This window comes from Pan troglodytes, chromosome 10 (assembly GCF_028858775.2).
Source record: "Pan troglodytes isolate AG18354 chromosome 10, NHGRI_mPanTro3-v2.0_pri, whole genome shotgun sequence".
NCBI lineage: Eukaryota > Metazoa > Chordata > Mammalia > Primates > Hominidae > Pan > Pan troglodytes.
Window position 1 is genome coordinate 130407144 of NC_072408.2, and position 15456 is coordinate 130422599.

Sequence of the window (15456 nt, forward strand, 5' to 3'; positions counted from 1 at the left end):
AAAACAAAAGAAAAAAACCTTAAGTTTCAGCCCGCACATTCCCTCAACTCCTATCGCTGCCTGCAAATGTTTCGCCATCTTCTTGGACAATCCTAAGAGGGCATTACAGAGGCTTCCGGACACTGTTGATTTCCTGGGAAGTCCACAGGAACTTTAGCTTGGACGAGAAAGGACTAGGGAAAAATTTTTGGTCCTTCGGAGCCGCCGTCCAGGCTCGGGCCGCGCAGAGTCGCTTGTCCCTCGGCGGCTGCCGTGCCTCCCTTTACGTGGCAGCTGCGGGAGCCCGCCAATCCACTGCGCCCGCATCAGCCCCCACTGGTGGCGCAGGCGGAAGGGGCGGAGCCTAGGCGGCGGCGGCCGAGAAGGCAGCGGGGCGGCGGCGGCGGCGGCGGCGGCGGCTGTGGAGGCCGCAGTCCGGGTCCTGGCTTCGGCCTCAGCCCCACCATGGTGACGCTTGCTGAACTGCTGGTGCTCCTGGCCGCTCTCCTGGCTACGGTCTCGGGCTATTTCGTTAGCATCGACGCGCATGCTGAAGAGTGCTTCTTTGAGCGGGTCACCTCGGGCACCAAGATGGGCCTCATCTTCGAGGTGGCGGAGGGCGGCTTCCTGGACATCGACGTGGAGGTGCGGGCTAGCTGCCCGCGGCTGAGGCTTGGTCGCGTGGCCGCTCGGGGATTGGTGGCACCTGGGGCCGGCGCGGGGCCTGTGTGGGGAGTGGGCTTGGAAGTCGCTGTCCGAGTCCTGGAGAAGCCCAGGCCGCCAGCCCCCGCCCCGCCCCGGCCACGGCGACCTCCTGACGGCCCCTTTTCCCGCGACTTGCCTGGATTCCGGGATCCCTTGGGGGCTCCTTCGGCATGCTTGGTTGCTTTGGGTTGTCTCCTTGAACGACGGGTTCCTGTTGGAACCTCTCGCTGAGCTTTGTGAATCAGGCGCCGCGTGTCAGTCCGGGCCCCAGAGGCGCTTCTCAGTCACAGTTAGCTGGTGGCGGGTCTCGATCCAGTTAGCACCTGCCTTCCTTCGTGTTACGGATTAATGCTGGAACGTGGCACGGAAACTTTTCCAAAAAATTGATTAAAATCGATTGAGGATTAAAAACCTATTGAGTGCTAGGCATACTTTCGCGTTGTGTTTATTTTTCATAGAAGCAACCTTAAGGTTCTACTCTCACGGCTCCAGCTACCTCGTTTAGTCTCCTCTGCCAAGGAGAGATGGGGAGTTGGGTCATGTGTTTTAGGAGTAAGCAGTGCAGTGAAGTATCAGGAGAAGACAGGAATTTAAGAAACTAGCAGTCCCTAAATCTCCACCCGTGTTTTGTAAACCAAAAGAATGATGTGTTGCTAGTTTTTATTTTAATTCACCTGCTAGCATGATTAATTGGGTCTAAGGAGTTTCCATTTGACAGTGTACTCAGTAGGGCTGGGCACAAGTTACACAATACAAGTGAAATCCAAAAATAAGGGGATAACGGAAGGGAGAGACTCTTACACTTAGCTAAGAATTTAGCGATCAACTATTACAGTCTCGAAGTTATGCAAGTGACATGCACTTTGAAAGAGCGACTGACTTGATCACAGCCTAACAGCTGATTTGTAGCAGACTGGGATGAGAGTTTGGGTCTTCTCATTTCCAGGCTAGTCCTTTCCCCTAAGCCTTCAGGCATCTCAGATAAAGCAGAATTCCTTCACTGTTTGGCAGTAATCTGGAAAACCTTGAAATGTGATAAAAATTCATTTTGTTTGTATTTTAAAAAACCACAAACGTTTATTACCTCATGGTTTCTGTGGCCATGAATTATGGAGAGGCTTAGCTGGGTGTTTCTGGCTTGGAGTATCTCATGAGGTTGCAATTAAGATGTCAACCAGGGATGCAGAAATTCTTTATTTTAAAGAGATTTCTTTTTTCTTGAGTTTTGCTATCAGTCACAGTTGCATGTTTTTTGGTGATATTAGGCCAGTTAGAGACCACATTTAAGGTGAGCTTTCTGCTTCTGAGGGGTTTAATAAGGATAAATAAGACATAAATGTCAGGACCTAAAGGTGTTTTAGAGAGCCATGAAGTCAACCCTTATTTTATAAAGTGGGAGAATTGCAGCCCAAAATGGTTATTATCACTTACCGAAGTGAAGCTAAGTGAAAGTTACATATTCTTGGTGAATTTCTTTTTTTTCCTTTTTTGGACGAAGTCTCGCTCTGTCACCCAGGCTGGAGTGCAGTGGCACGATCTTGACTCACTGCAACCTCTGCCTCCCGGGTTCAAGCGATTTTCCTGCCTCAGCCTCCTGAGTAGCTGGGAATACAGGCGTGCGCCACCATGCCCGGCTAATTTCGTATTTTTAGTAGAGACGGAGTTTTACCATGTTGCCCAGGCTGGTCTTGAACTCCTGACCTCAAGTGATCTGCCTGCCTTGGTCTCCCAAAGTGCTGTGATTACAGGCGTGAGCCACCATGCCCAGCCATATTCTTGGTGAATTTCTTACTGCCATTAGACATTACTTATAAAGTCTATGACTTAATCTTTTGTGACATTTTATGCATTTCTCTCTTGCCTCCAGATTACAGGACCAGATAACAAAGGAATTTACAAAGGAGACAGAGAATCCAGTGGGAAATACACATTTGCTGCTCACATGGATGGAACATACAAATTTTGTTTTAGTAACCGGATGTCCACCATGACTCCAAAAATAGTGATGTTCACCATTGATATTGGGGAGGCTCCGAAAGGACAAGATATGGAAACAGAAGGTGAGATGAACATTCAGAAGATTTACATCACATTCCAAGAGCTAATTTTAGTTCTATACATTTTTACCTGAGTGGGGTACTTATTTTTTTTTAATTTCTTAACCAAAACCTTTTTGTGAAATATGCTTTTTATTTTTTGCAAGTCTCCTAATTAATAAAAAAGTTTCTTGAGGCTAGTGTTTGTTTTTTTGTTCTTCTTTTTTCTTTTATTTATTTATTTTAAGATGGAGTCTCGCTCTTTCGCCCAGGCTGGAGTGCAGTAGCGTGATCTTGGCTCACTGCAATCTCCGCCTCCTGGGTTCAAGCGATTCTCCCAAGTAGCGTCAGGCGTATGCCACCATGCCCAGCTAATTTTTGTATTTTTGGTAGAGATGGGGTTTCACCATGTTGGCCAGGGTGGTCTCAAACTCCTGACTTCAGGTGATCCACCTGCCTCGGCCTGCTGAAGTGCTGGGATTTTTTTGTTCTTTACATTTGTCCCTTCTAACAGATTTTCTTAGTCATTTTGTGCTCTTGTGAGCATGTAGGTTCCATGTGTCTTCGGTTATTTTTTCTGTTTATTTGCTAATCCTGGCATATACTTTATTTGCTCATTTGTATACATGACTAGTTTAGCTAAACTTTTTGTTGGTTCTTTTTGTGTTAAGATATCTTAACTTTTCTTTAGGTGGTGGAGATACCTGGGATGGTATGTGGATTGCTTTTTGACAGCATCCTTTTTGCATCTTTTTGTTTGCTAATGTCTAATTTCTGCTTTCTTTTTTCTAACCTCAGTTTGTTGGCATGAGAGTGTTTTTTTTCTCTTAAAAAACCCCTACAACTAATTGGATTGATTATTTTTTTGGTGGTTTTTTATTTAGTTGACAGGAGGTATAGGTTAGGTTATTTTAAACTAATAGCACTGAAAACACAGTTGACATTTTAGTAGTAACATTGTTCTTTAAGATGAATGCTGAAGAGTGGAAATTCAATGATAAGGGAACAAAAGTCCCAATTAAACATAGCTCATAGCAAATGGTGCCTTTGACTTTGTAGAAAGTCATTTTGTAGACTTCCTAACCTGAAGCTTGGTTGGATATGAAATGCAGTTCTAGGAGCCATATGTTGATACGAAGACAAGAGTTCTTTTAGCCATATGTTGCAGTCAGAGTGTTCATTGCTCAGGTTACCAGTAATAAACCCTGATTGGTTCTTGGTGGTTCTGGATAAATTGCTTACCGGGAGCCAGCACATTTGGTGGTGTTTTTTTTTTGTTTTTTTTTCCCCCACAGTGCATGCCAGAGTTTTTGAAGCTAGTCGTTGTTTCACACATTTCATAGTATACTATTAGCGTGGTGATATTTGTCCCAGATATTCAGTATCAGTAGAGTGTTAACATCATAAAGAAGCTGAGTTGTTTGGCTAGATTTTGAAATCTATAGAATTTAGAGAGTCCTACTATTTAGTAATTCTTGCACTCATTTTTCAGGGCCACTTATAGGGTAGGACTTGACTAATTTTCAGGGAGAATGAGGAGTTCTGAAAGGCTTTTTTGGTTTATTTTCTGGAGATTGATCCTACTTAAATAGTTTGAAAATGTTGGTTGATGAATGTGAATATTGAACTTCTTAGATAATTTTTTAACATATATCCAAAATTCTTGCTTTTGCTTGTTAATGTCAGTGAATGGCAGCTGTCAAATCAAGCCTTCCTCTAAAGCAGTGGTTCTCAAGTGAGGATGCCCAGGGGATATTTGGCAATATCTGGAGGCATTTTTTATTCGGAAGACTGGGGGTAGGTGCTACAGGCACCTAGGACTGGAGGCCATGGAGGCTGCTAAATACCCTATAGTGCATCATATAGCGCCCCACAGCATAGAAAAGCATTTGGTCCAAAATGGAGACAATGCCACTGCTGAGAAACCCTGCTCTATCAGTTCCATGTGGTGCATGGGGCTTCCAAAGGGAAATTTCGAGTGAGGGACGGTTTGACATTCCAATTCAACTGCCTTCAATGGTAGAGGCCCTTGGTTTCTCCTAAGAAACTTGGGGTTGTCTGCGAGAATCTGGAATCCCAGAAGAGACCCAGTCTTGGGCAGGGATGAAGAGATCCCCCTTTCCCAGGAATGTTTCCTGGTGCTGTTTCTCTCCTGCCTGTCTGTTCATTCTCATAACGTGGCACTACCTAGAAGCACATGCTTACTCTTCAGAACAGTGCCTTGTGTGTATTTTTGGTTCAAGAGGGATGCCTGGTTGAAAACTTGTGCCGCTAAGGGCTTGTCTCTCTACTTACATTGCCTGCTGTTCCCCACTATAGTGAAACTATTACCTTGTCAAAGAAGAATGTTTGAGTTGGTGTGGATTTTCCTAAGAGCGTTTTAACATTTTTCTCTGCTCAGCTTCATAGAGATTAAGAGTCTGTTTTGGTGCTGCTCCTGCTTCTTAATTAATATTAGAGTTACATGACTCTTAGACTTTATTTGTAGGATTACATTTTAAAAATACAGGTATTTATTTTGTGCTCTTAGTCCCCTCTCCTCAGTGTTTTACTACTTTTGCTGTAGTTAATAGTCAGTATAGTGAACTTCACATAACAACATTTCATTAGAAGAAATTTCCTGGGGTTGTTTTCCTTTCCTTAGTAAGCATTATATAGTATGTTTCCTGCCCTGAAAGAGGTTTCTCTACTGGGAAGGGACTTTTAAAAATGCTTTGAGAATTAAATTGACATGATTCATATCAGTGGTCCAAATTGATGTTTGAACCATTTCAAAAGTAGCTTCTTTTGCAGGCCTTCTCTGAGGATTTTGAAAAGTTATTTTATATTATTTTATATTTTATATTTATTTTATAAGTGTTTTTCAAAAAGAGATTGCCTCAGCCTGGCAACATAGCGAGACCCCGTCTCTAAAAAATAAAAATAAAATGGTAGTCAGGCATAGTGACGCACCCCTCAGGAGGCTGAGGCAGGGGATTGCTTGAGCCCAGGAATTTTAGGTTACAGTGAGCTATAATTGCACCACTGTACTTGAGCCTGGGTGATAGAGTGAGATCCTGTCTTGAAAAAAAAAAAAAAAAAGATGGCTGGGCGCAGTGGCTCACGCCTGTAATTCCAGCATTTTGGGAGGCTGAAGCAGGTGGATCACCTGAGGTCAGGAGTTCGAGACCAGCCTGACCAACATGGTGAAACCCCGTCTCTACTAAAAATACAAAAATTAGCTGGGTGTGGCAGCGTGTGCCTGTAATCCCAGCTACTCTGGAGGCTGAGGCAGGAGAATCACTTCAACCTGGGAGGCAGAGGTTGCAGTGAGCTGAGATTGAGTGCCACTGCACTCCAGCCTGGGCAACAGAGCGAGACTCTGTCTCAAAAAAAAAAAAAAAAAGACATTGACAAATGTGTTTTGTTTTCAAATCCTTCTGTAGCTCACCAGAACAAGCTAGAAGAAATGATCAATGAGCTAGCAGTGGCGATGACAGCTGTAAAGCACGAACAGGAATACATGGAAGTCCGGGAGAGAATACACAGAGCCAGTAAGTGAATGCCGTCACTTTGCAGCAGTGTCTGATGGTGAAGGTTGTTTTACTCAACAGCTTGCTCGTATTTTCCTCATTTGGAAACTTTGCAAATTTTATGTGAAAGCATTGGCTTTAAAAGTGTACCTACGCGAGATATTTTTTGAGCATACACGTGTGTGGAGCTTTGTAGTTTATTATTGAGACATTCATTCTAAACTAGAAAATGCTATTAAGATTTAGTACAAGTTTTTAAGGGTTTGGTTTTCTGGCCGGGCATGGTGGCTCACGCCTGTAATCCCAGCACTTTGGGAGGCTGGGGCAGGTGGATCACCTGAGGTTGGGAGTTCGAGACCAGCCTGGCCAACATGGTGAAACCTCGTCTCTACAAAAAATAAAAAAATTAGCTGGGTGTGGTGGCGTGCACCTATAGTCCCAGCTACTCGGGAGGCTGAGGCATGAGAATCACTTGAACCCGGGAGGCAGAGGTTGCAGTGAGCTGAGATTGGGCCACTGCACTCCAGCCTGGGCAATGGAGCTAGACTCTGTCTCAGGGAAAAAAAAAAAAAAAGTTTGGGTTTTAAAAAATGTATGGTGAGCTAAGGAATAAGCTAATTGTTTTCTTAAATCAGAAGGGAAAAATGTTGTAAAATTCATATTGCATTGGTTTTTAATCACATACCTGAAACTTATGTACCAGTGGGATTAATATTAGATGCTGAGATTTAACCTTTTTACTAAAATGGAAAGCTTAATATAGTTAGACTAGAAAACACCAAAACATGAGTACAGGGAAGTCACCAGGTGAAGATCAGTTTGGGTCCTCAAGTTTGTAAGTTGGGAATTTGGAATGTATTTTTCTGTGGAAACAGTGATGATTGAAATCTTGTGTTAGGCTGCAAAAGTCTGTTTAGAACTGGATAGAGCATTAAAAATTAGGCTTTTGCATTTAAAATTAAGAGGTACTATATTGACAGACAGACCAATTCCATTGATTAGGTTCAGGGCCACACCATTGTTCAGTGTTTTCATCCTCCAGGTAGTTCTTGGGGAGATGAAAAGAGCAAGGTGGCTGGGGGCAGTGGCTCACGCCTGTAATCCTAGCACTTTGGGAGGCTGAGGTGGGCGGATCACAAGGTCAAGAGATTGAGACCATCCTGGCCAACATGGTGAAATCCCATCTCTACTAAAACTACAAAAATTAGCCGGGCATGGTGGCACGCGCCTGTAGTCCCAGCTACTCAGGAGGCTGAGGCAGGAGAATCGCTTGAACCCGGGAGGCGGAGGTTGCAGTGAGCTGATATCATGCCATTGCACTCCGGCCTGGCGACAGAGCGAGACTCCGTCTCAAAAAAAAAAAAAAGGAAAAAGAGCAAGGTATAGTGACGCATCTCTGTAGTCCCAGCTACTCAGGAGGCTGAGGCGGGGGATTGCTTGGGAGCAAGCGCTTGTCTTAAGGGCAGTGATTTTATGTCAGGAATCTTTGTTCTGAGACTGGAGTAGGAAGTGAAGAGTGACTCAAAGAGATAAGCACAGCTTGAATTTCTTCCAGATGTGCTTTCTGTTTTTCCTACCCTTAAATCTATTCTTGCTACTTATGGAAACAAATCTTCAGCATCTAGAGCACAGACATCAGCTTGTGTTGGCAGGAAGGTGTGTAAATGTAACAGCCTGGAGAACTCCCCTCATCCCCACTTGTTTTAGGAGTGGAGTGGGGCATATTATGGACCAAGGCTTGTCTACAAGTACTCCAGCCTCTTGCCTCACAATTTTGTCTCCTTGCCTCCACTCTTAATCTCACCAGCTGGGATCTTCACTTTTTCTCTCTTATCTTGTTGGGACCCATATGTTGGTTACCTTGTTCCCAGATGGGGAAACAGCCCATTCTGGAGTTGGAAGGGCACTGAACTAACTCAGAGGGCAAGTTCCTCTACTTTGCAATTTTAACTGGTTCAGACCAGATGGCTTTCAAGTTATAGAAGTTCTTGGGAACATAGTGGCCAGAGGAAGCACATGTCTTCCAGTCTTTAGGGTGTCCAACCTTGTTCTCTCACCCATGATTTGAGTGGAGATACTCCTATATTTGTTTCACAAATAGTGAGCTATGTGTTCATATTTAAAAGTGTTAGCAATTTCTAGAATTGAGTTTATAGGTATTCAGTTTAAATTTACAAAGCAAATGGTTCCCATAATGTTTTGTTTTTGTGAGTCTTCCTATAGGACCCACTCCTCAGCAGTGAACATAATGAGACCCTTTCACTACAGTGTTGTAATAATAATGTGTTGCTTCTAGATCAGGCTGATATATGAGTGGCATGAGGACAGTGTCCCAGGTCACTACATTCTGATGTTACTGTGCTTCAGTGTGTTCTATTTAAACTTAAAGGTGCATTTTTCTTTGGGAGGCTGAGGCAGGTGGATCACCTGAGGTCAGGAGTTTGAGACCAGCCTGGCCAACATGGTGAAACCCCGTCTCTACTAAAAATGGAAAAATTAGGCCGAGCGCAGTGGCTCATGCCTGTAATCCCAGCACTTTGGGAGGCCGAGGCAGGCGAATAACGAGGTCAGTAGTTCGAGACCAGCCTGGCCAAGAGAACAGCCTGGCCAATATGGTGAAACCCCATCTCTACTAAAAATACAAAAATTAGCCAGGCACATGTAATCCCAGCTGCTTGGGAGGCTGAGATCACTTGAACCCAGGAGTTGCCTAGGCTGGTCTTGAACTCGTGGGCTTCAGTGATCCACCTGCCTCTGCCTTTCAAAGTGCTGGGATTACAGGCCTGAGCCACTGTGCCTGGCCTATTTTCTTTTTATCAGACTCTCTGGTTTTTTTTTTTTTTTTTTTTTTTTTATTAGATGGAGTCTTGCTCTGTCGCCCAGGCTGGAGTGCAGTGGTGCTATCTCAGCCCACTGCAATCTCCACCTCCTGGGTTCAAGTGATTCTCCTGCCTCAGCCTCCTGAGTAGCTGGGACTACAGGCGCCCACCACCACCAAATTTTGACATTGTAAATAATTGCATTTTGGATAACTGTGATTTTGAAATAATTCCTTAATTTTTTGTAGAAGTCAGTTTTCTGATTCAGCAAAATGGATAGTAATATAGGACGTTTCAATGGTGAGGGAGAAAGATGGTTGGATTGGGTGTTAACCGTAGAATTATGACCTTGGGCAAGTCACCTTTTCTTCTCTGCTCCCTGTATACAAGCGGAATGGACTTGGCTGTACCCAGTGAATCTTTAAGCCCAGCTAATTTTTGTATTTTTAGTAGGCGGGGTTTCACCACGTTGGCCAGGATGGTTTCGATCTCTTCACCTTGTGATCCACCCGCCTTGGCCTCCCAAAGTGCTGGGATTACAGGCGTGAGCCACCACGCCCAGCCCTATTTTCTTTTTAGAGACACAGGGTCTTACTCTGTTGCCCAGCCTGTAGTGCTGTGCTGACAATACAGCTCACTGCAGCCTCAACCTCCTGGGCTCAAGTGATCCTCCCGCCTCAACCTCCCAAGTGGCTGGAACTACAGGCATGTGCCACTACACCTGGCTAATTTTTTTTTTTTTTTTTGGTGTTGTAGAGACTGGGTTTCTCCATATTGCCCAGGGTTGGCCTCTGACTCCTGAGCTAAAGCAGTCCTCCTGTCTCGGCCTCCCAAAGTCCTGGGATTATAGTGTAATTGTTTTTAATGTTGGCCATTTGCAGAAAAATAAAACACTACATAGAATTTTTTTTTTTTTTTTTTTTGAGATGGAGTCTCGCTCTGTTGCCCAGGCAGGAGTGCAGTGGTGCAAACTTGGCTCACTGCAAGCTCCGCCTTCCAGGTTCACGCCATTCTCCTGCCTCTGCCTCTCGAGTAGTTGGGACTACAGGTGCCCGCCACCACGCCTGGGTAATTTTTTTTATTTTTAGTAGAGACGGGGTTTCACCGTGTTAGCCAGGATGGTCTCGATCTCCTGACCTCGTGATCCACCCGCCTCGACCTCACAAAGTGCTGGGATGATAGGCATGAGCCACTGTGCCCGGCCTACATAGTAATTAAAAGCTGAGGCTATAGAATTTGACTGGAGAGTTAGACACAATGTCTTGTACCTGTACTCTTAGCTGCTTCAGAGGCTGAGGCAGGAGGATTGTTTGAGGTCAGGAGCTTGAGACCAACCTGGGCAACACAAGACCGTTTTTTAAAAAAATAAAATAAATTGGCCAGGCGTGATGGCTCATGCCTATAATCCCAGCACTTTGGGAGGCCGAGGCGGGTGGATCACCTGAGGTTGGGAGTTCAAGACCAGCCTGACTAACATGGAGAAACCGCACCTCTACTAAAAATACAAAATTAGTCAGGTGTGGTGGTACATGTCTGTAAGCTTAGCTACTTGGGAGGCTGAGGCAGGAGAATCACTTGAACCCAGGAGGTGGAGGTTGCAGTGAGCTGAGATCGCGTCATTGCACTCCAGCCTGGGCAACAAGAGTGAAACTCTGTCTCAAAACATAAAAAATAAAAAATAATAATAATAAAATACGTTTAAAAATAAAAATAATTTGGCTAGGCGTGGCGGCTCATGCCTATAATCCCAGCACTTTGGGAGGCCGAGGCAGGCAGATCACCTGAGGTTAAGAGTTCAAGACCAGCCTGGCCAACATGGTGAAGCCCTATCTCTACTAAAAATACAAAAATTAGCCGGGCATGGTGGTGTGCACCTGTAATCCCAGCTACTCAGGAGTCTGAGACAGGAGGATCACTTGAACCCAGGAGGCAGAGGTTGCAGTGAGCTGAGATTGCGCCACTGCCCTCCAGCCTGGGTGACAGTGAGACTCTGATTCAAAAAAAAATAAGTAAAAAGAATTTGATCAGAAACTTGAATGTAACAAATAGAGTATAGTAAATATAGAGTAGGTGTGGATTTTACTTTAAGGATCAAATCCTTAGTTTGAGAGCAGGACAGATGAGCATAGTTTGTCTTGTATTTGATGGTCTGGTAGTAACTGTCAGTATGGATCCATATAACTGAATAACCTCTTCCATTGAGAACAATTGACAAGTACACAGGTGCTCAACAAATATTTTTAACATATTTGGGGAAAAAGACACTCAGACTGCCATATTTTGACGTTGTAAATAATTGCATTTTGGATAACTGATTTTGAAATAATTCCTTAATTTTTTTAGAAGTCAGTTTTCTGATTCAGCAAATTGGATACTAATACAGGACGTTTCAATGGTGAGGGAGAAAGATGGTTGGATTGGGTTTTAACCCTAGAATTATGACCTTGGCCAAGTCACATTTTCTTCTCTGCTCCCCATATACAAGCAGAATGGACTTGGCTGTACCCAGTGAATTTTAAGGTTTCTTTTAAAAATCTTTGCTTCTACTTTGGGAGGCTGAGGCAGGAGGATCAGTTGAGGCCAGGAGTTCAAGACCAACTTGGGCAACATAGCAAGAGCCTTTCTCTACAAAAACAAAAAAAATTAGTCAAATGGGCTGGTGCATACCTGTACTCCCAGCTACTCAGGAGGCTGAGGTGGCAGGATTGCTTGAGTACAGTTCAAGGTTGCAGTGAACTATGATTGTGTCATGGCATTCCAGCCTGGGCAACAGAGCAAACAAAAAAGTCTTTGCTTTGGAGTATGTTGAGTTGCTTGGAGACAAAAGTATTTAGAGTATAGGTGACCCACAGGTTACAATGACTTCACTTAGAAATTTTCAGCTTTATGATGGTGCAAAAGTGATGTGCATTCAGAAGAAACTGAGCATCAAGTACCCATGCAACCATTCTGTTTTTTACTTTCAGTGCAGTGTTCACTAACTTGATAAATAAAATAGAAAATAATAATAAAATGCAGTTTAACTTGTATGAGATATACAACACTTTATTATAAAATAATCTTTGTGTTGTTAGATGCTTTTGCTCAACTGTAGGCTAATGTAAGTGTTCTGATCGTGTTTTAGGTAGGCTAGGCTAAGCTATGATGTTTGCTAGGTTAGGTGTATTAAATATATTTTTGACTTATGTATTTTCAACATAAGCTGGGTTTATTGGGATGTAACCCCATCGTAAGTTGAGGAACATCTATTCTATGAGTGGTGTACACAATATTACTTTCACATAGAGGGAAGACTAGAATATTTATGATGCCTATGTCTTTTTGGGGGAGAATTGTTAAATTTTGTTTGTTTGTTTTGTCCTCAACAGTCAACGACAACACAAACAGCAGAGTGGTCCTTTGGTCCTTCTTTGAAGCTCTTGTTCTAGTTGCCATGACATTGGGACAGATCTACTACCTGAAGAGATTTTTTGAAGTCCGGAGGGTTGTTTAAAAAGCCTCTTCCTGATGATCCCAACTCAGAATTCACTGTTTACCAAACACCTTGGTCATAATAATGTCATTAGTTTCTCCATTTTTATTTTCTGAACTGTACATTCACAACTTATGTTTCTTTGTGATTAATAGATATTGGGGGAAAAAACGCCTTTTTAGGAAAATTATAGTGAAAATCTGACAGTTGATTGGCATAATTTCTTGTTTGAATGCTGCCTCCATTATATAGGTCCTTCCAGGAACTCAAACACTGTAAGTGAAATATGGGAGTATAGTTTTTATTATTTCTTCTTTTCCTTTTGTTTTCATAATATAATGCAGTTTGTTCAGGAAATCAGCACAAAGCCTGATAGTACTTTACTAAAATGACTGCATTCTTTGGATTCCTTCAGTCTATGGTTCAGGTCACTAAAGATTCATTTTTGTTGAGTCCTTATGAGAAACAGCAGTATGAATCTTGACGGTTTCTGCCCGTCCTAATGGCAGAGCTCTCTGACTTGGGTGTATGCTGCCAGGCTGGGTACTTTCATACTTTGTTTTCTTGTTTTGCTTTAAAACTACGACTCGGCATACATTTTCCCACATACATTTTTACATTGTACCTTAGGACTCAGTCATCTCCACTTAAATTGATGACACAAGCAGCTAATAACCATTTTTGGGTTTCTGCCTAACCCCCTAATTGTCTGTTAAAGCCAGTTCTCTGGGTGTCCCAGTGAGTGGTGGCTTTTTTTCTTTCCACATTGGCACATTCACTTCTCCCACTCTTGGCATGTAAGAAATAAGCATTTACATAATTGGAAAAATCCGGATTTCTGATGCCAAAGGGTTAAAGCTTCTTGGATTTCATTTCATTGATATACAGCCACTATTTTATTTTTGATCAGTGGCCTTTGGGCCACTGTTTAGGGTACTGACCATCAGTGTCAGCATTAGGGTTTTGGTTTTTGTTTCTTTTGGGTCTTTCTTTTTTGGCACATGTGAATCTTGTTTTGTGTAAAATGAAATTACTTTCTCTTGTTCTCTGATGATGGGTTTAAAATTAAAAGAGCATCTGGTTTTGGTATGGGGATGATCCAGGATTATGTTGTGACTGATACATATTAGTTACTTGTACTTTTTTTTTTTTTTGGATCTTTGCAAGGGCAAAACTACAAGTAACGAGTTTTATATAATTAATTTAAATTTGTTACAGGTTTTCATGTTCAGGATAAACCATACTTCCACCTTGGGTGAGAACACTTGCAACAGTTTATTAATGAGGTGACTTTCACCTTAGGACAACTGTTGCATGCCAAGTTTTTTTTGTGTGTGAAACACTTCAAAACTGATTTAAAAGATGTAAATTTAAAATTGGTTGTATCTAATATGCCCCAGGTTCGGTAAATAAACAATTCTTTTTAAAAACAGTATTCTGTGTTTTATATATTGACAGCTAATCCACATTTTTTACACACCAACTTTCTGTTCTTATTTGACATGAGACATGTTCATGTTTTCTGAGTATTTATACCTATTACGTCTGTTACTTTTTAATTCTATAAACTTGAGGATAGTGAATGGTACCAAGTTTTAGTTTCTGCATAGGTTTTCCAGTGTGGCTTCTCTGATGGATCAGTGCTAAAATCTTAAGTATTTTTCTATTTGGGAAAAAAGGGTTGAATTATTTTCACTTGCCCACGTAGTTTATGAATGTGGGAAATAGCTTCAAAGACAGATTAAATGATTTGCCCAAGGCCACAGAAAAGAGAGTGAAAGGTGGAACCGGAGACTAGATCACCACCTGTAGAAACTGTTCTTCCTCTGTGAAACTAACGGCCTGCTGGTAATAAAAGTAGCTACCATTTTTTGAGTACTGTGTAATGTCTCGATCTAGTACTAAGCACTTTACTTGGTCTGTCTTATTCATGCTTCAAAACTGCCATTACCTTGGGTAAAACCATTTTGGAAGTGAGGAGGAAAACAGGCTTGGAAAGGATCTTAAGGTCAGAAAACTAGTAGGTAGTAGAGCCCAGAAGACACACACAGATATGTAATTTCCCTGTGCCTTTGCTTTCAGAACTGTCTGTGAAGTCCCCCACCTTTTCTTTTTCTGGAGACAGGATCTCACTTTGTTCCCAGGTTGGCTTGATCTCTGCTCACTGAAGCCTCAACCTCCCGGGCTCAAGTGATCCTACCACCTCAGCTCTCCAAGTAGCTGGGACTACATTTTTTGTTTTTTAAAGACAGGGTCTTGCTTTGTTACCTGGACTGGAGTGCAGTGGCACAAACATGGCTCACTGGAGCCTTAACCTCTCAAGTGCTCCTCTCATCTCAGCCTCCCGAGTAGCTGGGACCACAGGCATGCACCACCACGCCTAGCTAATTAAAAAATTATTTTTGTAGAGGCAGAGTCTCCTGTATGTTGCCCAGGCTGGCCTCATTCTCTTGGGCTCAAGTGATCCTCCTGCCTCAGCCTCCCAAAGTGTTGGGATTGCAGACATGAGCCACTGTGCCTGGCCGAAGTCCCATTTTATAAAAGTTGTCAAAGGTGTTTTGAGAATGTGATGATCATTTCATTGAAAATGTGGCTTCAGGCTGTTGTCTTTTACTTAATTTGAGATGACTGCAGTCTGCATGAGTTGTATTCCCATTTATTAATCCCACAAATATTTGAGTGATTGCTGTGTGCTACAGTGATAGTCCTTGGGATAAAGAAGATAGAGAAAAGACCCTATTAGTGTGGGTTTTACATTTTGGTGGCAGAGATGAACCTAATAAGTTTTGTGTGTGTGTGTGTTTGTGTGTGTGTGGCGAGAAAGAGATAATGGTAAATGCTAAGAAGGGAACATAAATCAAGGTAGGAGTTTCAGTGCTACAGAAAGGAAGGTAACAGAAGGTGATTTCAAAAGTCCAAGTGGAATGTAAGGG

The 15456-nt window shown here is 42.8% G+C and overlaps 1 protein-coding gene across 2 annotated transcripts; it reads left to right on the forward strand.

Annotated features, from left to right (window-relative positions):
* The first annotated feature begins 227 nt into the window (after positions 1 to 227).
* On the forward strand, positions 228 to 13953 carry TMED2 (transmembrane p24 trafficking protein 2). 2 transcript variants are annotated; one of them, XM_016924553.4, is made up of 5 exons: positions 345 to 624; positions 2552 to 2744; positions 3412 to 3432; positions 6146 to 6253; positions 12420 to 13953. In XM_016924553.4, the coding sequence occupies exons 1-5, from the start codon at positions 445 to 447 to the stop codon at positions 12542 to 12544; spliced, it is 627 nt and encodes a 208-aa protein (XP_016780042.1). In that variant the 5' UTR covers positions 345 to 444; the 3' UTR covers positions 12545 to 13953. The 2 variants fall into 2 exon arrangements, with proteins under 2 accessions (XP_009424809.1, XP_016780042.1); XM_009426534.5 differs by lacking the exon at positions 3412 to 3432 and having other exon boundaries at positions 228 to 624.
* The last annotated feature ends 1503 nt before the right edge of the window (positions 13954 to 15456 follow it).

Bases quoted from the DNA above. Each gene is read 5' to 3' on its own strand.
- TMED2 (XM_016924553.4), top strand. From the start codon at position 445: ATGGTGACGCTTGCTGAACTGCTGGTGCTCCTGGCCGCTCTCCTGGCT. The intron at 625-2,551 runs GTGCGGGCTAGC...TCTTGCCTCCAG, and splicing joins TCCTGGACATCGACGTGGAG to ATTACAGGACCAGATAACAA. The intron at 2,745-3,411 runs GTGAGATGAACA...ACTTTTCTTTAG, and splicing joins ACAAGATATGGAAACAGAAG to GTGGTGGAGATACCTGGGAT.